We start from the raw sequence: 23,972 nt of genomic DNA, 5'->3' as shown, positions 1-23,972 counted from the left end.
AAAAATGATTGCCTTTTTGCTGTTTTTTTGTACGAAACACAACAAAGAAATCCTCCCGTCGGTATGGAAGCGTGATACGAGTTGCATGATAATTTAGTGAATGTCTCCATCTGCTGGACACCCGGAGGAACTGCTGCATTATGTAACGGGTGTACTAACATGGCAATTCTGGAAGGACTGCGGAGAGTGCATGCCTTGTGCTGCCTTCAAGTGCACCTTAGACTCTCTTACCTTACACTTCAGAAGATGTGAAACACAATCGGCACCATTTCAAGTGCTTTTTGTCAGAGACTGTGGCTGTAATCACACGCTACACGGCTATAGCGCTTAGCAGAGGCTGAGCTCAATCACCTCCAGCCAACCAACAACCACCACCATTCGCATGGTGTTGTTGTATTTTCAGGTAAAATAATTTCATTTTTGCATCAGTTGATGTTTACATAAAAGAAGCAAAAAGAAATGATGGCAGTATCAAAATAGATAGCTGGTTAGCAACAGGAAGAGTTAAAAGGAAGGAGACATATGGTGAATCGACAATTGATCCCCCCATCAAACAAAAAAGTAAAAGCTTCAGTCCTGAATGTTTGAAGGCTTTATTACTGTTACGGGGTCGGATGTGGGCCGCCAACATTTTAGAGATTTTCAATTGGGCCGTTGGGTTGGAAAATATTGGAAACTTCTGATTTGGGTGATTTGACCGACTTTGAGCTAAATGCTAATGCCTATATGTTGACATGCTCACTGTGACAACGCTAACATGCTCATATTTAGCATCTTAGTTTAACCTGTTACCATGGCAGTTTTTCTGAATTAGCCGAAACCTCAAAGCGACGCACCAGGACTGAGGGCCTTCCACAGGAATGACACTGTTCACCACACGGTTGTATATGTAAAGCTTGTGGGTTTAATATGGCAATTTTCACCAGCAGATAGAATCAACATGTGGGATTCAATCCCGCCAAGTGAAATATATGCACCACTTAAAAGATCAGGACACTACAAAATAAACCTCTGCTCCAAAAACAAGAAAAAGAAAAAAAAAAAGAAAAAGAAGTGTTGATCGTACAGCTTCAGATCCGACCATGAACGCTTCCTCGTCAGCTCTATAGCATCAGAAACAGCTGGCTGGGCAGCAGCACACCAGGCTTCCCTTGTTGCATTTTTGAAAACACATCCACATAAAGACACGGCCACCGACGACAAATCTTCAAATAGAAACAATTACAGAACATCATTTCTTCGCGGGTACAGTTAGTCTGGTAATCATACAGGTAGCATGTATGACACATGGATTATACTACAACACAGTATATATACAGTAGCAGTGAGTTGATAGTTGACAAACCGTGGACCCTCGCTGTGCTCTTCTTCCTCGCTCCCTCTCTCTCTCTCTCTCTCTCTCTCTATTCACAGCTCTTCTCATGTGTCGATGAGTGTGAACAGACTCTGGAGAGGCAAAAGGCGAGTGTGCTGCCATTTTCGGCACACGGAAAAACACATTGTGGCGGCGGTGTTGTTGCTCGATGCCTGCTCCCTTACTCAGGCAGCGGGGCATATGCTGTTGATAATATAAGAAGCACGTGTGAGGAGCCTTTGGAATAAAGAAGGAGAAGAAGAAGAAGAAGAAGAAGAAGAAAATAAAGCCCTGCTGAAGTTAAGCAAAGCTCAGCTCAGTTGCTTCTCCTGTCGGATCTGCAAATGCAGATTTTGTAGAGTGTTACAAAAGTGTTTGTTTTTGTTTTTTGTTTCTCTTTCATTTACAATTCAAGCAGTAAAGACGTGTGATGATACCTCCTATTAAAAACAACAGGAAATATCAGTAGCCCAAAAGAGTGGTTAACAGTACTTCACAGAGAAAGAAAAAAACACAACAAACATTTTCCGTTTTTCGGTCGTAAAACTGCCACGAGACACATTTTCAGAGGTTTGGAGAGTGAAGAGACTTTTAAAAGCAGCCTTGAGCAAAAAAAAACAAAAGTACATCACAGTCTTTTTTCTTTTTTTTCTTCCCCCCAGTATTATAAGAAGCAGTGTGTACGTTGCTGGCAGTGGGACACTAGTCTCTACAGGAATGTCTCAAGATAAGGACGGCTCTTCCACATTATGCACCATATGGACACCTAAAAAAACCAAAAACAAACCAATGGATCGAATCCCTGGTCGTCGTTGCTAAGATGGAAACAGTCTGGGCGAGAGAGGGGTAAAAACTGTACATTTACAACGTAGATACACTGTGCAACCACCTCAGATTTGAAAACCTGTAGTAGATAATACACATTTAGTGTAAAAGCGTAAGTAGGTAAGTGAGTGAGTTCCCAGTTACGTACAAATGTACCGTTAAAGAAAAATCAGCAGGAAATGGTACATGTTACAGTCCGACTCACGAATTCCAGTTTTTCTATCATTTTAAATAAATCATACAAAAATAGTAGTGTACAGTATACAATCTGTCATGGTCTTTGATTCTCAGTGTGTCCACAGTGTGTGTGTGTATAGCTCACACACACACACACACACACACACACACACACATACGCACACACACACACACACTCAGTGTTTTCTATAACTAAGTAGCGTCTGACTCTTTTCAGAAAAGAAGTCCTAAGCTCCCGGCTTCAGTCCTGGGGTAGTCGGTCCGTCACGCTCCCTCTGTGGCTGCAGCTGCTTCTCAAACAAGCTGAGTCTCCACAGACCGTCACGCTCTCAAGTCGCCTCCCCACCCCCACCCCCCAACTCTCCTCTATCTCGTTCCTCATCCCATCTCTCAGGTTATCTCTGCAGGTTTCCAGGGAGGTAAATAAACGAGTCCCTACGATCCCTCTTTCCCCTCCGAGCCCTCCGGCGGCGCTGGTTGCTCCTCCGCCGTGGGAGACTGGGCCCCTCCCGGACCATCTGCACACAAAACACCAAAGAAAAGACAATGAGAAACATGATGCTGCGACTGTCAAGGCTAAAAAAGAGGCTGTCTAAAGCTTCTGTTGATCAATACCAATGAATTCCTGATCATTACATCACTAGGTGCTGACATGTTTTACCTTGGAGGTCACACAGAACCAAGTGTCTTTAGATTTTATGCCCATTTGCTTCCTACCCATGCAGACACGAGTGCTGCCAATCTGGCACGCCTGGTGACCACACTCGTGCCGGTCGTGATGAACGACCTGGTAATGACTCATCGCTGCAACTGACCAGCAAGCCCAGAGACCTCCGCTGTCACTGCCCCCCCCCACCTGACTCCTTTATATCTAAGCTATCTGACTTGCAGCAGTTGCTTTGCTTCATCTTTCTTTATATCTTACTATGTTTATTTTTATGAACCAAAACAACGAAGCAAATTCCTTTTATGTAAAAACCCACTGGGCAATAAACCTGATTCTGATTCTGATACTGACACTAAACAAATGCTTCTAACTGGAGCTGAAGCAACTGTAAGTCTTTTGAAACTAACTAGTGTCATTTACCTTTGAGGGAGAGCTCAGCTAGTTTAAGAGGCAGGTCTCCAGGGTTTACGCCGGCCGGAGAGCCCAGGATGTCAGGCAGGGCATTTCGCCTCCCCGAGCGTCCGGAGGAGGCAAAGTCCAACACTGGCTCCACTTCCGTCATCTCAAGATCCCTCTACCACAGAAAGGAGGGGGTTAAAATTGAAAATAGTGGACGGAGCATTGTGTCAGTCCAAGTCAGTAGTCATCTTTCTGTGCTAACGTGTAATAAAAGATATCATTAACTCAGTCTGTGCATTTGAAGACTCCTCTTTGGGGTTGCCAGTTTCAAGTTTCTGTGAGTCCACGAATCTGAGGACCTGACCTGGAACCTGAACGCCTCACACCTGGTCAAGAAAGCCCCACATTGCCTCTTCTTTTTGAGGGTCACGAATCAACAGAGTCCCCCCACAAAATAACTTCTACCGCTGCACAACAGACAGTATCTTGATGTACTGTTGTGCCGTCTGGTCTCTAGTTGCACAACAGCCTGCAGCGGATCGTCGGCTCCCCACTTCTAAACCCGATCGACGTCCACTGGAGAAGGCTTCACAAACTAACCACTAGCCCCATGAAGAGACCCCCACACATCCCTGGACACTCCCTGTTCACCACCCTCCCCTCAGGCAGGCTCAGGGCAATCTACACAGACAGACCGGCTGAGAAACAGCTGTTTTCCACAAGCCGTGGACAAGCTGCTGCAACCACGGCACCCCATCCATCACCCCCCAGCTCCACAAACAAGTCCTCCAGCGCAATACAATTACCACATGCAATAATAGACAATATTTCAAGTATATATAAGACTATTTATTCTTATGTATATTTATTATGACCACTTTTACAATTAATTTATTCTTATTTATCTTTGTTTTTATGCTACAATAAGGAGTGGAGTGCTGCCAAACTAAGTTTCACTGTGTCCTGATATGGAATGACAATAAACTCTCTACCTAACTAAATAATCTACTTGGCCTATTTTCCTCTAATCTCTAATTAATGACTTTACTTCTGCATATAGTGTAAAGGTCTGTGTCCATACGTAGTGTGATTATAGATCAGCTCTAGCTTCTATATTAATACTGTGAAAGTATCAAAGCCTCAGTCCACAGAGAAATGCACACAGCCTGTATTCAGAAACTGAGCCTTAAAACCAGCCGTCAGGACTTCTGGAACTTTGTGATGTCACAACAAAGCAGTCACCAAGCCCCGCCCACCTGGACCCACCATCCAAACATTGCAGGATTTGGTTTCTCTGAGTGTTTTTACCTGAAATCTGCTATATTTTTATTGGATCATTCAGAAAACAGTCAGCCAATCAGAAGAGAGGCTCAGAGCCTCCTCTCTTCTGATTGGCTCACAGACCTGTTGTTACTAGAGCTCCAGAGAGACGCCTGAGAGAGGAGATGTAAAACTACACTGAGATGGTTTTTGGTTCTTAAAACCACAAATATATCTTCTTATGGATCTACACTTCAGACAAAACACAGAAGAAGAGTAAAATATGGGACCTTTAAAAATGATTAACGTCACAGTTTGGATACTACAGAGCCCAGCAGTGTCCGTTCATCTTGACATGTCTCCGAAAACAAAACGTGCCTAATCTGTTTAGTGATTTTAACGCCAGGAGAAAAGATTTATCACTGGAGCGGAGGATGCGTCTGTCTGGGCTCATGGCAACCAGCAGCTGGGGAGTCGGCTCTAGGCTACACTGGTGACCAGCAGAATTACACTGCTTGTCACACACACACACACACACACACACACAGACAGGCACACACACACACACACACACACACACAGACAGGCACACACACACACACACACACAAGTACAGCAAGCCGCTGTTGCTATGGCAACAATACAGAAAAGCACCACTGGCAGGTATATGACTCGAATCCATTCTCTCACTATCTCTCTTTCTCTTCCCCAGTCTCCCTCTTTTGTTGTGTTGCTTTGCTTTAAATAACCATACCATTCTGTGGAGCAAAATCCCATTTCCCATCGCTCTCTCTCAACAAAGGAATGGCATGTGAGTTAATGTGCACTTGCAGCTATAAACTCAACACACACACACACACACACACACACACACACTTGAACACATGCACAATCCTAGATCTCCAGAAAAAAAAAAGAAATATAAAAAAAAAAAAAGAAGGGGGCCACAGGTTGGCCATCTGTTAGCCTCAAGCGCTATTGTAGCTTAGACATTGAGCTCATATAAGCCACAGTAGTTCATAGTGGCCTATTTCTTTTAATAATTCCATGAGCATAAACATATTTCCTCCGACAGTTTGACATAATCGCCTGCTGACAACTAAACCCGTGACTGTGCACACCGAGGGAGGAGTGACTGCTACCGGCAGGACAATGTAAACACAATGAAATGGCAGGATTTGCATGGCTGTGGGTGATGAAAGGTGACAGCAGCATTGTAGCATGTAGCATTTTTTGACATGACTGATAGCATTTACTTAACACACACAAACACTCGGAGCATCCCTGGCTTTACTGAACAGGATGAACATACAGTAAGACACTAATAATTAATGCAGCGATAAATTATTTATCTCAAAATGTTGTTGCACATTTAATGTTGTGCCATGTTGAAAACTCGGGGGCCACAGCCACGAATTTAGACATACTGAGGTTCATTTGTAAATGGGGCTGAACGAAAGGCAAAAACAAATCATAAAATGAAAATGATTATTTTCACAGATATTGCGACATGAGTCACAGTGGGAACGGTCATTTCAAATATAATAAAAAATAAATATAAAAATAATATTTCAGTTACAAAAAATGTTATTTATTTAGTTAACTGTTCAATCAAACGTCCTTTATTCTGCATTTGCTGGATTAAAAGTATAAATGCTGCTTAAAAACAACTTTTTGCAATACTAAAGGGATCCAATAAAACAGTAATAAAAATATTAACCACAGGACTGTCACTGTTTCAAAAAAGTCACGTTTGAACAAGTTTGCATGTTCAAATTCATCCGAGTCAATGTTGCTTATTCCTAAACTACACTGTAGAAATGATGGTTCTGTTCAATAGCTGCACCTCCGCTGCCTCACACAAGCTGAGTTTACCGTGAGGCTGTTGCGTTGTGCATCCATTTTTTCATTCATGGCGTCAAATCCAAGATTATTCCAAACATTACTTCTCTTTCCTCGATTACTCCAAGTTTGTTGAAGCGAGGTGAACGACGTTAGCTTAGCATCGGCGGGTCAAACAGGTTAAAATATTCTGGGAACGCCCCCCACCTGGAGACACAGCCTGTTTTGTATTTTGAATTCAAACAGGTGATCATATATTTTTCTTTTTCACCATCGAAAGGTGATTTTGAATAAACAGTGAATCCTTCATGAGTAAGCGCTCAGTTGTAGACTCTCCATGTGCCGCTTTGCACATGAAAAATTCGAATGAAAACACCAAGGACGTGGCCTTTGTGCCCTCGGGGCGAGCAACGACCTCTCCAGTTTCGGGTCTTTGAATCGAAGTAGCTCTGTGGTGAACCGGTCTGTATAGTTGCAAAATTAAATTAGTAGGACTGCACTGTAGGCGTCCAGGGAATCCAGAACATTGTTTTCCCTATCAGGCCCCACATGTCAAAGCTGCTCTTTGTCCTGGATTTGAGGCCAGTGTTCAACTAAAAGTCCGACAATAGCAGTCTAATCGGAGCCGAGCGGCGGAGAGGACACACAGCTTGTCTCTTCTTCTTCTTGCCTCTGTTGCCCGACAGGCTTGTCCAGCCGAACAGCCGATTATCAACGAAAAGCCAGGATATGACTGTTAATCTGGATAATTAAAAGCAAAAACAAGGCTTTGGCTGATGTATCGACTTGCTGTGATGTCAGGTCTATGTTGACCTTTTATTTAATACCAGCTGGTGACAGCTCCCAGTGTGATGTGGGAGGATTTTCCTCAACAGCTTCAGGGTTTTAGTCTGAAAAACCTGCCTCAGTCAACCTTAAGAAGCTGTTTCTCTCCCTAAACATGTTGTTAGCTTTGTTTTAGCATCCAGTGATGGTTTAAATGTATCTTAGGGCTTTTTACCTTTTGTAATTTTTTAGGTAAATATGAACAATCATTGCAAAACATCAGCTTCCAGTAGCTTCAATCCAAACATATCAGTGTCAATAACAGCCTTGGCAACCGACCAATAGTCTGGCCCTAATTAGAACATCTGGTCGGTAACTTTCATTAAGCCGTCGGATTAAACATTGAAACAGGCAGTGACCCATCATCTGAACAGGTTTATTTTAGCTGTTAATCCAACAACAGTTTAGATGGGATTATCTTGTCAAGAAAATTGACCTAGATACGATGATGTCGGCGCCAGCTTAGTCGGACACGGGAACAAGCCGCAGGTATGTTACGCAACAAGGTCGAGTTATGAAAGCCTTTTGATGGAAGAACTGTCACAGGTCAATGGTTGCTTACATGAGAGGGTGCGAAGATGCTGACAAAAAAAAAAAAAGAGAATAAAAAAGTGTCTTTCTGTTTTCTTTCAAACTGGAAACAAGTGACAGCTCCGCAATTAAATAACAGCTCATTAATGCTGCAAATTGCTACCTGGGCTATTTCTAAACACAGTGACCTCTATAATTTAGCAACAAATTACACTGCGTGTACTTGAAACATCCTCTGTCTTGCAGTGCCACTGTGTAAATAATCACACAGCTAAAATTATCCTCTGATGTCTTGCAGGTTGGACAAGTGCAAATGAAAAAAGCCCTTTCAGCCATACCAAAAGCAGGTGTGTTGCACTTAAACAGCGCATCACTTCCAGTGTTGAAGGGTAACTCTGACCACAGCAGCACAGGTTATTGTCTCCAATCAAAACGCACGGTGCTCTCAACCCGCCGGCGAGAGCGGCTCTTTTCAGAAGAAAGCCTTGCTGGCTTCTTCAGAAAAGCGTAGCAGCTATTCTGAGCGGAAAATACAGGTCCAAGGACCCTGAGTGAGAAAGCTCGTCTCCACAGACATTTTCAGTAGCGGGGACTGGAGGCTTTCAGCACCACGGACAGAGCAAGAGAAAGAAAGCTAACTTACACAAAGACACTGAGAGCTTCAGAACTTGGACCAGACAACCGACACGGACGTATTACTTCCCCTGTTGTGTGTAAAATGTCAAAAACAAACTCCATTCACGAACTTGGCGAGTAAATCTTTCCATGGTATGGAGAAAACCTACACGCCTTGTATAACTGACCACGTTATATGCTGCAATATTCATTATACCCAATATAAAACTGTTGAATATAATGAACAACATACTGAACCACTGTGAAAAGTGATAAATAAATATATAAAATTAATTAATTAATTAAAATAAAAAGAGAATTCTTAACCTGGGGAATGCAATATGATGAAAAGCTCTTGAGTGTAGAATATTTTATGGAAAATAAATAAATATTTGTAGACGATTTTAATGGTTTGGTAACGCTCTATTTTACGGGTCCATAATTTCCTTTAAATATCTGCAGAATTTCTTAGGAAGTTTCCCAGAAGACATCATTTAGTACTAATTAGAGGGGAAGTGCAAACATCTATGAACAAAGGCTTGACTGAAACTCAAATTACAGGACAGGAAGTTGAGGCAGGCTCATCACCCATTAAACAACAGAAGAAGAAAAATGATCAGAGGAGAAGTAAAACTGAGAGGGGAGATGAGAAGAGGAAATATTTCATTGTAATTTGGTCTGAAATTACAAAGTTCTATCCATAAAGTTTCTTGGAAAATATCTGAAAAAAACAGACCTTTAAGTTTAAGTATCATAGTCATAAAAAATGGTCATAAACTGTTGATACATATAAAATACTCGCATGAAATATAAGCTACTGGAAGTTTTTAGTACAAAAATATCAGCACTGGTAGAGGCCTTTAAAAAGCCACATCCATCAAAGCTTTCTTCCCTCCAAACAGGAGACAATGATAGATATCAGTTCTCCGAGCCAAGCAGCCTGGCCCTGCCTGCTGCCTGAGGCTGACCTCTATTCTGCTGCTCATCAGTCTCACACTCGCAGTGCGACGGCCACAGAGAGAGAGAGAGAGAGAGAGAGAGAGAGACGTCCACACACTACAGCTCCACTACAGTCCATACAGCACAAACCAGCGCAGATAACACGTGAACCGGCAACCGTTAGATTAAACACTGTCACTTTTTCTGGCGATTTGTGACATGATTTTCAGAGATGTTTAATTACAGATTGGCGAGTTGTCTTATGTTTTGTCTAAATGCTTTTCCTCACCAGACAGTCCGGCAACAGCAAATCCAAACCGTATACATCCATCTGTGGTCTGTGTGTGTTGTCTTTTTGCTGCGACTGCCCCCCCCCCCTCCTATAGTCATGGCATTAGTCAGTCATTAAGACTGGGGCGGGGGTTTAGGTCAGAAAACTGCCTTCCCACCCAAAGAGGAACTGAAGAAATCATGTTTACACAGCTGGCGCAGACACGATAAGTTTTAGATGAATAAATAATGCCTGGGATTAAGTCCCTTGCTATTTTTAGTCCCTCAAACCCTGTGATTATTCCCTGTCCTTCTCCCCACTTTTTTTCACTGTTATCCTAAAGCTTAACATGACTCTAGCTGCCATGGAAACTGCACCATTGTTATAAAGGCAGCTATATAGTGGAGGAGGGGAGCCAAAGGCGATGCAGGACTATCTTTATGCTGCTTTGGTTCTTTTTTCTGCTCACGGAGATGTCTCGATATGTTAACATCTGATTTGATGTTAACATTAAGTGGTGGATTGTTACTGCAGGTAAGCAATGGAAATAATACAGGAGCACAATAAAAAGAGGTTGAGAAAGTGGTTCGCAGGAAGGTATAACGCGAAATAACTGTTCATAACTGTTGAAAAGGATTAAATAGAAAAAAAGGAAATGCATGAGATGAGATGAATTCGGTGCAAAACTATCAAGCTCTATGCAAAATTTAACACCTGAGTAAGAAGTGTGAGGAAAGGAACAGGGCTTCACTCATCATATTCACATTAACAGGTGCACAGAAGGTTAAGCATATGCACAAAAGCTAGAAGGCGAAGTAAGGCTCTGATATCAGAGGCTGATCCCCCCCCCCAAAAAAAAGCTGTGTTTCTCTTCCTAAGCACTCGCAGAGGAGAGAGAAGCAGAGAGGTGAGACTGATCTAATGAGACAGCGCGATCACAGCCTCCCTTCAGATCTCACAAACATACCAGGCAGATCTTCTCTCGTCTTCCCTCCGCTGATCTGCGCAGATCTTCCCCTCACTATGGCTGCCTGCTTTCATGTTTCAGAAGCCAGGACTTGCAAGACAAAAACACATCGGTGTAGGCTTTTTACTTTGTAGATAATTTGCTGGGTTGAAGGGGAAGGGAGGGGTGTTAAGAGACAGGTCTGGGCATGTACAGTACAAGCCGAAATGTTTGAAAATGAAAGTCTCTTTACTGGAAATCACCAGTTAACATCGGCCCTTTTCTCACAGAATCTGCCTGGTGTGTCTGGTGGAGGTCTAAATTCTGTTTTAAAGGATTTCCAACAAAATAATAATTAAATTCTGGGGGAATCATTCAATTGATTGTTTGCTAAACCAAACTGTCCAATCATGGCGTAGCAACTGTAAACTAAGCACGGCAGGTCGTCTCAAACCAAAGCACCAGGAGAGTTGTCTACTGTCTGTTCCAAAAGTTAGGGTGATGTATTTATCTTTAACTTTTCCAAAAGCAAAAACACATGAGCTAACGTGTGAGAAGGACGCATTGTATTTGCTCTGACTCGAGCTGCAAACGTTAGCATGCCTGGCTAACTTTCTTGCTCGTACTAGTGTTGTTTCCAAGGAACGCCTCATATGTTAACATCGTTCTCCTTGTGCTAACGTAGGTAGAAAAGATATGTTTGAAGAGGTTGTGTTATGTTGGAATCGAACATAGTCAAGACCAGAACATCCACGAGTTAAGCTACCGTTAGCAATTTGGTCCCGTTCTTCATTTGGTTTGACAAAGTTGACGCTGCAGCAAATAATGAAGCATCAATGTGTTTTTTTTTTTTATCCAGGTGTTTCACAATTCAACAATCAATTCACAGTCACATTATAGTTTAATATTACATACGGAGCCATCCGTAGCTCTAAACATTAAGCTGTCAGCTGGAGTTAGCATTAATTAGCTAGCTAGCTACAGCTGATGCAGCAAAATTGATGGTGATCAGCTACAAATGAGAAACATGCTTTTCTTTATTACATGTGAATGTTTTGGTTTTTGTTTTAAATCTGCCACGTTATCACTACAAACAGCATATGTGACCTTCTGCATTAGTTTGAACAGATTAGCAAGTTTAGCAAGGGGCCAGTCTTTCTCTTTTATTTTCAATAGTCTAAATAACAATGAAAAAGATAACAAATATAAATATCGCAGTTGAAAAGTCTCAATCTGCTGAATACTGCGCATTGTTATTGAATTTCGAAAACAGTTTCAGAAACTACCCACAAACAGTAAGAGGAAGTCACAAGCACTCACTGATATCATTCAGCTATATTGTTTACTGGCACAAAGGTCCAAAGGGCACCTCCTGCTACAGTCCTTCGAATAGCATCTGAAAGCAAACCGCCCACTCTGTAATTAACTGCATTTAATGTGCAATAACAACAACAAGCCATTATACGAAATTAGGACGACTGAGTGGCCTCCGCGTTGCCAAATATGAGACAGATTGAGCGGCTTGTCATAAGGGTCAATCACAACAACAAAGCACCCAGCTATTCACAACAATTAGCACACTTGACAGAGACCCGTAAAGAACGGCTGGCAGGCAGCGCTGGCGGAGGCCTCAGGGACGGTCTGAAGCACAGAACATGTGAAGTAAGAACTGTTTTTGGGGCATGTACGACTTTCACACTTCACGTTCTGATTCAACACTGACTATTAACTAATCCTGACCACGAGTGGCTCTCCAGTTCGTTCCATAACAAAGGGCAAACATGACAAAATCGCATTGTCCGATAAAGGATGTCCTATTTTTTGCCTGGTGGCGGCTACACACGTGTTGCCATTGATGTAGCTCTACTCCGAGTCTAATTAGATTTAGAGGCTAATTAGATTGATGGCCTTTGTCCATCTTAACTTGTTTGGTTTGAGTCCAGTACTTTACAGAGGACTTCCATAGATGTTACGCATGAATGCAACGTTACTAGTCAATAGAGGCACCGCTCAGCCGGTGGAAACGGCTGCGTAATGTCTTCACTGAGCTTCATTAAGTCAGATAAAATAACCCTGGTGATGTCATCAGGTTGTCTCGGCAACAGTAAAATTTACAACAGAAAACCGAGCCAGTGAGCGTGTAACAACATGACACTATTGAACTGCATTATGGGAAGAGTAGGAAAGTAAAAGTCAAAACTCAAAGTCAGGTTATCTGTCTGTTATCTGCAGTTTGACTGGACTAATAAACTGTTGAGATCAGCACAACTATATTAAACTGTTGTAAAAAGGGAAGTTGTCACTAGCAAGTAAGTATGACACATGTGTGAAGTGTTTCTGTGATGTTGCATGCTGTATTTATCATTTAATTAATCAACCAGTTATCTAAATGGGGGGCACTTGACCTTAATTTAATTTAATCACATTTTATTTCACGAAAATTCACATAAGTATGCATGAGGGGCATGTAATATTAATACAGTTATTTTGAGAAGTTTTCATTCTATGAAAAGGTTTAAACTGCTTTCTAAACTTCTAATAAAAAAATCCTCTCTGGTGGAAACAATCAATACTTTTATTCATTGTAAACCTTTTCCACATGAAAGTCTTGAAAATATTGAAACTCAGTTCACAAAAGTTTCAGTCTAGGGCGTAAAAGTTCATATGATACCGAAGTTCAGGCACCGATACAGAATTGATAGTTTTTTAGATATATTACTTCAGATGTTTTCAAACTGTGAGGCTCGCCTCCCCGGGGGGGCGAGCCTCACCAAGAGCTTCAACCACCGTTGTGTTTATAAGACAAGAGGTTATAATACACCCTCCGAGCAGACCGGACACTACAGTGACTCGGTATCGGAAAGTGGTGACATAGGCTGACTGGGCTGGAACTAGCTGGTTAGCATGCTAACTTCAGTAGAAAGAAAAGAAATGATAGAAATAAAGGCAGAACAAGAGGGTCTGGAGAAAGCTCCTGGTGAATAAGGAAATTAAGTTTGATGCTGAACTGAACAGCTGTTAGTGCTAACGTTTATTATGTATATATATATATATATACACATATATGTAGCAATGGCGAAACTTTAACATAAAATTGCTGCTTTAAATCTCCTTTAGCATCAAAGTAATCCACTGATTGATGTACATTCTTGGGAGCTTTCAAAGCAGGAACAGCTAATAGCTAATAGCTTTAATAGTGCCTTTGATGCAGTGTCTGACTTTGAAAACCTCAGCATTACTTTGAAAAACAGAAGAATAAACATATTTTCATATTATATATTATATATATATATTATGAATGACTTTATCAAAGAATAAGATTTACCAAACTGACACACATTCATTGCCAGCTTTTGGGTAATTCACAGTTTGCAATAGACACATTTCCTTGAGCACCAAAAAAAGGAATAAAAAAGTATGGAGCTTTCACAGCCGTCCACTGGCTGCAAGTAACAATTATTTTCATCACCAATTTATCTGACAATCATTTGGTCTAAGAATATGTCAAAAGATGATGAAAAACACCCATCAGGCTTTCACCTGAGCCCAGAGTGACATCTTCAAAGTGTCTGACCAACTGTCCAAAACACAAAGTTGTTGAATTCATCTTGATATGAAACTGAGAAAAAGCTTAACTTTTCAAATTAGGGAATGTTTGTCATTTTTCTCTTTATAAATGACTGAAAAATGTATTTTAATGTATTCAATTCAGTGCTAGTATCAGTATCAGTAGTATCAGCCTTCGGAGGCCATATATCAGTTGCACCCTTGCAGCAGCCGTAAGGCCAAGAGAATAAATCTACTTTATGCGTCACACATGTCCAATACATGTGTGACACCAGGAGGACAGTGTGTGCTGCCGTCACATCAATATTTCAGCACAAAGCCCGTTGTTTTGAAGAGTGTAACCAAGGCCGTCCTCCACCCCGGGCGCTCTCCGAACTAGACCATCATGTCAACAGCGATGCGGCCGGGGTGGCTGCGGCTGCACGTGCTGCTCCTGCACGCTGGCTACCACCCTTGGGCCTCTGGCACTCTCCGACAACAACCCTGGTAAATGGGACATCGGCTGAAATACACACACACACACAAACACACACACACAAATAAATAAAAAAATAAAAATTCTGCAAAGCCAACACACACACTGCCACCCTGCATCAACAGAAGTGTCAAGCTCTTGTGTTTGTGTTTGTGATTGTGATTAAAGCTGCGCTCAGCAACGGGGATAAAAGAAGAGCCGCGACAGACGAGGATTTCATCTCCACCAGTAGAAACCCTGGGATTTCCACTTATCTATCCATCCTGGTATTTCTCAAGTCCAAACTCAACACAGAAGGAGTGACATCCATTTCCTTTGACGTTTTTCCTCCAGCTCTTCGTGGGAAATCCCAAGTTGTTCAGGGAGGATGCTGATTGATCAGACGCCACATCCACCTCAATTAGCTCCATAGGAGGCAAAAGAAGTAGGAAGAAGGGAACCTGTGATGTTGCCCAAAAATATTCCACTGTAGTTTACGTTCTATTCTCCATCCCCAAATATGAGAACAAATGCCTCATACAAAGACAATTAAACTCACCGACATCAGATCTTCAATTACTCTCTTGATTGATCAATCAATTGATTAATCATTTGGTCCAAAAGATGTAAGACAATCGTGTGTAACGTCACAATTTCCTCACACCCAAGACAACGGCATCAAATCGCTTGTTTTGTCCGACCAACACAAGACTTACAGATATAAGCTTTATCACATAAAACAAAAAATAGCTGCAACCAGAAAATATTTGGCATTTTTGCTTAAAAAAATTAATTGATCACAAATTGTTGCAGTTTATTTTTCTGTCTGCTAATAAATACATTATTAATGTTTATTTCAGCCATAATTCTATAACCATCATGCACCTTTAAAGATGAACTCATTGATTGGGGGTTATTTAGTGGAACAAGCTCAACATTTCACCCATTATTATCATGTAAAGTTGCCATGGCGAATGTGTTAGCAAACAGCTAACGGCGGACGCAGAACATCCCCATTCTCGTTTACAGCTGTGTTTCTGGTCAAACCGATGAATTCAAGTCCAACGAAACCGAAAACAATTTGTCGATATAAGACGTGTAAAAGTCGGCGGGTGCAGCTGCTGTAAAGAGACGCTTCCTTCAGTGGAAACCAGCTCGTTGCAAAACGCAATTCAAAACAGCGTCTGCACCTCTCAACCCTCTCACAGCCTCTTCACTTGCACAACGGGCAGGACTGAGCTCTTCACATGGCGGATGTCTGACCGAACGTTTTTTCGAGATGCCGTGCCTGTTTCTGGGGCAGACGGAATTCCACGCGGTAATTATGAGTGGAGGGGGAGAGAGAGAGAGGAAAGGAAGCAGCTGATTCCATTGTGTTGTCTGATACACTGAAAAAGGTCACTGATCTGTGGACTGAATAGATGCCTTGGGGAATTACAATAAACCCTTTGTCTCTGCAGAGTAACCCTCCCGTCTCACCTACTGTCCCCTTCCCGTCTAATCAGTATTGAGAGGCTGTGGCAGCAGGAGAGATGACATTGGCGAACCACGGTCCTTTTTCCCATAGAGCCGGCGCTTAGGCATGCTGGGGGCTGGCTGGGGGCTGGGGGGGGGGCATCTACTGAGTTATGCCGCCACCCCCTTTTGGCTCTCGTCAGGCTGTGCTGCTGGGAAAATGGGCACAGAGAGGTTGAGGTCGGGGGAATCTAACGCAGCTTCTGTTCCCCATTATCATCCTCCGTCCTCTATGTCTCTGCTAAACATGTCCGCCGTCTTACACGTCCTCCAGAAACCAGGTGGGGAGGAACTGACTGACATGTTTTAATGGCATAAAGATAAAAGTAGCTGTACCCAAATGGCAGCCAGCTATAGGTGACAGAAAAGGGCAACGGACTTTACAGAAGCACCGGCTCAGAGTAAACGCTTATAGGTCACTGGTCAATACAGCGGCATGATGAAGGGCTAGCTCTTAGCCTGGCAAATTACTGTTTCCATCCTCAAAGTGGCAAGGTCCCCAATCAATGGGAATTGAATTGGGCGCCGGGTGGTAAAAGTGTGACAGGCGACCCTTGGCTGTCATTTATCTCGCCGCAGAGAGGCACATTTCAGAGGTGAGTAGGAGCACTTTCCTTTCCTTCATTGGCGATTTTACAGCGGACAGAAGGTCAAATCAGCGTGTTTTCATCTCAAACACTTCACCGCTCCACCTGACTTCCACGCATATAAATGTGGTTTTCCTCGTCTGAAAACAAGCTGCCGTACGAGACACCTCACTGAAATAAAATGCAGTCAGCCATTTTTTCTTTGTTCCGGTTGACAGGAAACCCGTGGTAGCAGTTGCTGGTAGCAGCTAACTCTGGTTGAAGAATTGGTTGCTAGCTTACAGTAGCCTTTAAAGCAACCACACGCTCATCCAGCAATGAGGGCATTTTGTTTGTCTGGGTTTGTTTAGGTCAGCTGTATATGATTTATTTACATATATTCTTTTTTTTTTTGGATGATTCAGTGGAAGCTGTCAGTACCAGGTGCTACTGTTTTGTTGCTTATTTTTTTTGGATCCTGCAGCTGTAAATGGGAAACGTAGCTCTAAACACCAGACTTATTAAATTAGCTCTGGAAAACTCTGAAATCAGGCAAGAAAAATTTGGATTTACAGTAGAAAACCATCACATTTGCCTTCAGTACTTGACAGTTTTTGATACTGTGTCCGTCAAAACCATCCAAATGAACAGAATCAGAATTTTAATATAAATATTTTTATTTTATTTTAGACAATTACTTAATTAAACTTATGGTTATGCCTTTAAATTGCTCTACAGGCGTGTTTAGACCGAACGTGGAGCAAACTTGAGAGATGAAAGTCAATGTAAAGACATGGATGGACGTAAACTGATGCATAATTGAACCTATGAAAATTGAAAATATTTTTACTTGAGCAAAACATTTGCAGACAATCTCCTCAAGCCTCGAACACAAGGTTGGCGCGTAAATTGCTAACTAGCTACAGCTAACCTCTGTGCTGTCGGCACAATGGATGTTTGAGGTGAACAAACACAAATTCATCCCGATAACGCGAAGAGAAAATCTGCTTTCTGGTTGTTCCAAACCCCCGAAGATATTAGTTGCTGTTTAGGATTTTTACTCATTGAGTGACGTTATTTGATACTGAAGCACTTGAGTGATGATATTTGAATATAAAAATATCAGCCTGTGTACACAGTGGTCAAACTCGACTGGAACAGGCCTGCACCCTGTTTATGTGTCCATCATGGCGTCCTAATGAGGGAAAGTGTGAGATAGGGATGAAGATAAGCTGCTCAGTGTCGAGGCCACTGAAGATTAAACAGATTTTATAGGTAAAGCATTTACCTGTTTACTGATTACAGTGGCAGCCTTTGTTCCCTGTTCAATCTGAAGATAAGGCTGACTTAGGCAGTTCAGGAGGTTAGTGATAAAGGATTGAGCAGCCCGCCACGTCTGGCACCTCTGGGACTCCAGAATAAGAATGGGTGGGCAGGAGGGCGGGTGGAGGGTTGGGGGGGGGGCACAGGGTGCGATGTCATCATCTGTCTGCCATCATCTGTGTTAACGCACAGAGACACGAAGCCTGATTTTCCAAGAAAGAGCAGGATGCGGAAGGAGAGCAGATGATAGGATGTCAGATGATTCACCCGGCGATGACAGAACAGAGCAGGCTGCCTGCGACGGCGGCGTGAGCGACGTACCTTCACGTCCCATGACTAAATATTAACTAAGGGAGTTTAAACATGACTAGAAGTGACTGTAATGCCAAGAATAAAACGCTGCTGTTCCCCCAGGTGCACCATAAAAACTGTTTCACAGGCACATTGGAGAGATTTGTTTCTTTTTTGCTCCTCTCAGAGCTGTTTGTATTTTATTAGCTCAACTTAAAGTTGCACTAACTATTAATTTTGTTAACAATTAATTACTCAGGTCTACAAAACTGTAAGTTATTGATTTGGTTTTCCTTCCCACAAATTTACCATGACATTGCTAATGCTCTCATTAGCCTCGTTAGCTGCAGCAGGCTGCTTCTGCTAAAATAAAAAGGCTAATAAACCAACTGTGCCCTACCTGACTGCTGACCGCACTTTAGCATTTAGCAGCTAAAGAGCCGGATATTTTTCTCTGGGGTTGGTGGAGACAAAATCAGGAGCAAAGTAAATCTGAATATCGGGCTAACACGACTTCTAATGCACGTTAATGTTGCCACGTGCGTCCAGGAATAAGCAGCTGTCTGCAAACACATCCAGCATAACGACCGTGTGAGGGGATCAAACATACGTCAGTGTCGTTGTTCCGCTGCAATCAGGTGACCAAGAGAAATCTTTTACTGCAGCTTTAAAGTAATAAACAACATATTTTTATATATAGATGTAAAACATTGATGGTTGAACCTATAATCAGTTTTATATTTATGTTTCTAGAAGTGTTTTCCAGTAGGTTCGTCCTTAGACGAATCACAGGAAGAAGAACTTGGTAGTTATCATGATCAGAGAGAGTCATCATGGCTGAACAGAAGGACACACTAATCTCAGCTGCAGGAAAAATTAAAAAAGGCCTGGTATTGACCACGCCGTCATATTGACAGGTGATCACTGTGTCCCAGTCGCATCACAGCAGCCAGACCAAGAAATGAGACTGAGCCAACCATGACCTCATGCACATGTAATTAACACAGGATGAGATCATAGAATTTAAAAAGGACGGGCAGAGGAAAAAAAAAAACTACCAGGACAGAGACCCAGGCCTCATTTTCCTCACTTGGCAATAATGATTCACTATAGAGCACGTTCAAGAAGACAAGACCACACACACACACACACACACACACACACTGCTTGAAATTCGTTCACCAAAGCAGAAAGACTGCACGCACGCCTTTGCACACATGTGGAACTGGCCTGACTCGTATGAATGTGAATACACGTTGTCCTCAGGATGATGACATGAAGGGGCTACAACACACACACACACACACACACACACAAACACACACACACACACACGTTACATATACATTTAACACATTTGTATAGACGTTGTAGTCCGGGTTATGAAATATTAGTTCCACAGTAGTTTTCAGCATCTCATTATAACCTAAGTGGTAAATTACGTCTATTTTTAGGAGGATTTCAGGTCCCTTTTAAAACACTGCACACTGGTGCACAAAATGGCCCTCAGCTTTGGCCCTCAGAAACTGACAATGACTGGACCTGGACTGAACTAAACTACTTCTCAACTGCATTCTGAAAAGTCCTCTGGGTCTTTTAAGGTGAAACCCCCTCCCCCCTCAAAAACAAAACCATATGCTTTCACAGATTCTTCTTGACGGTTTTTTAAGGTTTCACATGTTTGATGCTGGCTTCAGACTGATTGATTTTGACCGTGGTTTCATTTCACACTTCACCATATCACCAGCTGCATCTGAAGGTCACGGTTTACGCACCTTTTTAATAAATCAAGGGAGATAATCCAGCTGCCATCGACCTGATAGGCACACCTCCATATGGAGGTGACAGGCTGCTGGAGTTGACTGGAGATTACTGTCGGCCTGTATTTGACATTTGCTATAGAACACTGTTAAATATTAACAAGCCTGCAGCTGAAGCCTCAGATGATTGATGTTGGCAAGATAGGTTGATCCGGAGGATTTGTTGTTTAAACTCCTGATGTTGTTGTTTAGATTGTTTTTTATCTTATTTTATTTATCATGTCAGTTTCTGTGCGGATAATGGCTCCAGCATGCCTCATTGACTCTCCCCTGCATGCTCTATATCGCAACCAGCAGCTTCTTCTCCAGCAATCACTCCCCTGTCTGTGTTGGAGGCTGCTCGCTGTGTTAGCGCGCGGCGGCGGCAGCAGCAGCAGCAGAAGCCAGTCTGATGTCCTACCTGTGGAGCAGAACAGGTGACAGTGTATGTGCGCAACGACGGACACTCACCAACTGATTTCAGTGCGCTTCGCCGAGGGGGGGGAGGAAGGAAAAAAAAAAAAAAAAAAAAAAACCACCAAGGACTGGAGTCCGAAGTTGGAACTAGCCGCCAGACACCATCTTCTTCAGCAGGGGCGAAGAGGGGAAAGTGCGGCGTGTCGGGGAGCCCGTCCGGTGCGACACATTACACGGCCTCATCACAGCTGACACGCTGGACCCGCGGCATAGCGGACTGAACAGCGGCGACAGCACACGAACAGCCGAGCGCTTCACTGTGCGCTCGCTCCCGGGCAGCAACAGGGAGGAGCGTCAAGGCGCACGCACTCAGCGCGGAGGATACAGGAAGAGAGGGGATCTGGCCTTCAAAGTAAAAGCTGTCGAGAAAACCTTTTAGTTATATCCACGAGGAAAATTGAATCATTGCAGAAAAACAAACAAATGCTATAAGGACATGCAGAGAACACAAAATATAAATAAATATATTACATCCCAAGTTATATTGATATATAATCATAAATTAGACTATGTTTATATTTTATACCGCAAATGGCAATCACAACTTAAAGAAAAGAAAATAATCTAATATGTCTGTGAAAGATGAAAGTACTTTTGCCCAAACCTATACATAATATATGGATTTCAAAATAAATTACCTTGACAAAGTTCAATATAATAAATTGTATTGTATGCTACTCTGTAGATGTAAAATATTATATAATTGAATTAGTGGATTTTCTATCTGACTTGAAGCTCTGTCTCTCTATATATATAATGTGACATTAATATTAATGCCATAGCTAAATAGAACATAAGGTTTTCTATTTTTTCAGCTGGAAATACCGTTTGTATAAGAGGCTACAATTCAGTAAATGTGATATATTTGACCTATTTTTTTTTTCTTTTTTATATACAATGTAATTCCTATTATCTGATAGCTTTTTGGAGTCAACTTTGAAGTCCAATCATTACTATTATTGTTGCCATTAGTAGCATTAGCTATAGTGAAGTAGCCTATAATTTCTATTCATTTTGAGCATTTTCTTTTATTTTGAAGTCATACTGGTACCGTTTCCCGTGTGATTCCCGCCAAACGTGTCTGTTGTGTTTTGCCACTGCTGCTAGAAAGGTTTGTACCATTGTCTTTTTAGTGAGGGTGTGCACCTTGTCTACACAGTCAGATATTCAGAGATGGAATCGCCTTTTCACCTGTCGATAGATCGATTTCAATCACTCAGTCGTTTGTCCCCAGTCCCAAGTTACATGGACAAAGTATTATATCAATCCTTATCTCATTATTGCTGGATGGATAATAAACTAATGCACATGTATTGCAGATAGGCTACTACCACCTTAAAATAGTAACAGAGGATCAGAGCTCCTGTTACAGCAAAGTCAACTGTGTTTTCACCAAAGGCTGTTTGTTCCAATCAACAGGCTCTTTTACATTATCAATATTCTGTGTTCTTCAACCCATTTAGTGTTGTCGAACGACGAAGTACCATTAAGGCACTGATAAATGTGTGAAATGCATGACCATGAACTCACTGCTACCAACAGGCTCAAGAGCCACAGGACATTAACAGTACTCACTACTGAACTGCACATGAACAGAATGAGGTCATTTTAGAAAAATCAAAGATTAGGAACAGAATCACGCCAACATCAGTACCTGGAGGAATATTTGAACACTGACATAATGTAATGAGGCTGTTACCTGATTAACATCAAATCATCTTTTAACCCACTGGAACCGAGATTCTGAAGTCTTTTGAGGATATTATAAATCTGTTGCTCTTTGGATTGTGGGGAAATAAAGACGTGGAGAAGTGGAGGCTCTATTTTTGCACTGAAATCGTTTACTCACAGGAGAAACACCTTCACTGTGTTTCTGAAGGTTAGACACAGACAGATGGCGGTTCGCCCCCTATTGCTTTAAACTCACTGTCTGACCTTCACTGTCGTTCCTGTTTGCTCACTGTGTGCTACCTCTGGTGAAACAAAATCATTATTATTCCTATTTTGCTCCAAGGTGGCAATAAAATGTGGCTAACCAGTGATCTTATTGTGGATGTGGGCTAGAAATGCAATGTATTTGTCATATTGTAGAAAAGCTTATTATTCACGGACTATTAAAAGAGTTTGTTTGGCTGCATTGTAAACAGATACACCAGTTGATCCTCTGACCATTTCAATGACTGTTTGAGGCCAAAGGTCAAATTATCCAACATTTCATAACAAGCAAAGGTTAGACAAAAGTCCAAAAAATAGATATAAATTTGAATATAAACAAACTAATTGTATATAAAGTAGTTAAAACTAGCTCCTCTGGTAGCTACAACAGTAAAAGGCTGCTTATACTTTTATATATTCAAATTAATAATTGCACAGTGCAATAATAATAATATATTTTTACTATAGTATGGTTACACTGTGGTTTACTTAAGTGAAAGATGTGAATATTACTTCCCCCAGAGGTGTTGGAGCAGGTGGGAAGTGTAACGATGAGGAATAATTGGAAACGCTGCTGAACACTGATCGCTGCTGGACAGGGTGGGAACGGCAGATTCTGCAATGACACCACAGGTTCATGACTGGTAGACTGTCAACAGAGCAAAAGACACAAAAAAAAAAACTTATGCATTGGCCGTCACCATGACATCTTGTGTTTCCTATTTGTAAACACAGAGAGGATTTCTCCCAGAGACCGAGTCCTCTTTTAGAGGACAAGCAGTAGCCTATTTGTGAATCAGTGTATGAATATTTATTACTGGTGGGAATAAAAGTGGAAATAACATTTTTTACACTAACATGAGTAATAGACAAAATCAATGTCAATATGATTGTTCTTACCATTGTTTACAGCAGATATACCACACATCATAATATTTTATATACATGTGGGGTTTTTTTTCCCTTTTGTTGATTGTTTAAAATTAATATCTTATGTTTTCTTTCAATAGGTGACATTGGTCTACAACAGGCAAAATAAAGGCTCCTGATTGTTAACAGCAACGCCCTGTGTTAACTGAACTCACAGATGTATTTTGTGCAAATTTTACCCAAAAAGTGTCGGAAGTTGAGTGAATTTTCCATTAAAATAAAACTGAGAGCGTCAACACAGACGTTGTCTACAAAGAAAACAACATTTAATCCAAACGCTCCGTGGATTATTTGTATTCCATATTGATATTTAGTCCAAAATGCATAATCAAACAATCTGAAACAACTGACATCACATTAGGATGTATGTCACAAGCAAGTAGTGTACGTAGATACATGCGTTACGTGTTTTATTTTGAAGGGCAAAGACGGATATCCGTCTA

General features: G+C 41.8%; 1 protein-coding gene across 1 annotated transcript; it reads right to left on the bottom strand.

Moving 5' to 3' along the window:
* Nucleotides 1-577: 577 nt before the first annotated feature.
* Nucleotides 578-20,969, bottom strand: pkib (protein kinase (cAMP-dependent, catalytic) inhibitor beta). Its single transcript, XM_023413191.2, has 3 exons — nucleotides 20,659-20,969; nucleotides 3,465-3,618; nucleotides 578-2,895 (listed from the first exon to the last, which is right to left on the bottom strand). Exons 2-3 carry the CDS (start codon nucleotides 3,604-3,606, stop codon nucleotides 2,813-2,815), a joined length of 225 nt encoding a protein of 74 aa, XP_023268959.1. The 5' UTR covers nucleotides 3,607-3,618; nucleotides 20,659-20,969; the 3' UTR covers nucleotides 578-2,812.
* Between the last annotated feature and the right edge of the window lie 3,003 nt (nucleotides 20,970-23,972).

This window comes from Seriola lalandi, unplaced genomic scaffold (assembly GCF_002814215.2).
Source record: "Seriola lalandi dorsalis isolate HSWRI2012SDOR001 ecotype SW California unplaced genomic scaffold, Sedor1 jcf7180002054505, whole genome shotgun sequence".
Classification (NCBI taxonomy): Eukaryota; Metazoa; Chordata; class Actinopteri; order Carangiformes; family Carangidae; genus Seriola; species Seriola lalandi.
This window is presented reverse-complemented; position numbering and strand designations above follow the sequence as displayed.

Excerpts from the sequence above, each read along its gene's own strand:
- pkib (XM_023413191.2), bottom strand. The coding sequence starts at position 3,606 with ATGACGGAAGTGGAGCCAGTGTTGGACTTTGCCTCCTCCGGACGCTCG. Across the intron at positions 2,896-3,464 it reads AGCTGAGCTCTCCCTCAAAG|ATGGTCCGGGAGGGGCCCAG; the intron begins GTAAATGACACT and ends TTTTGTGTGCAG.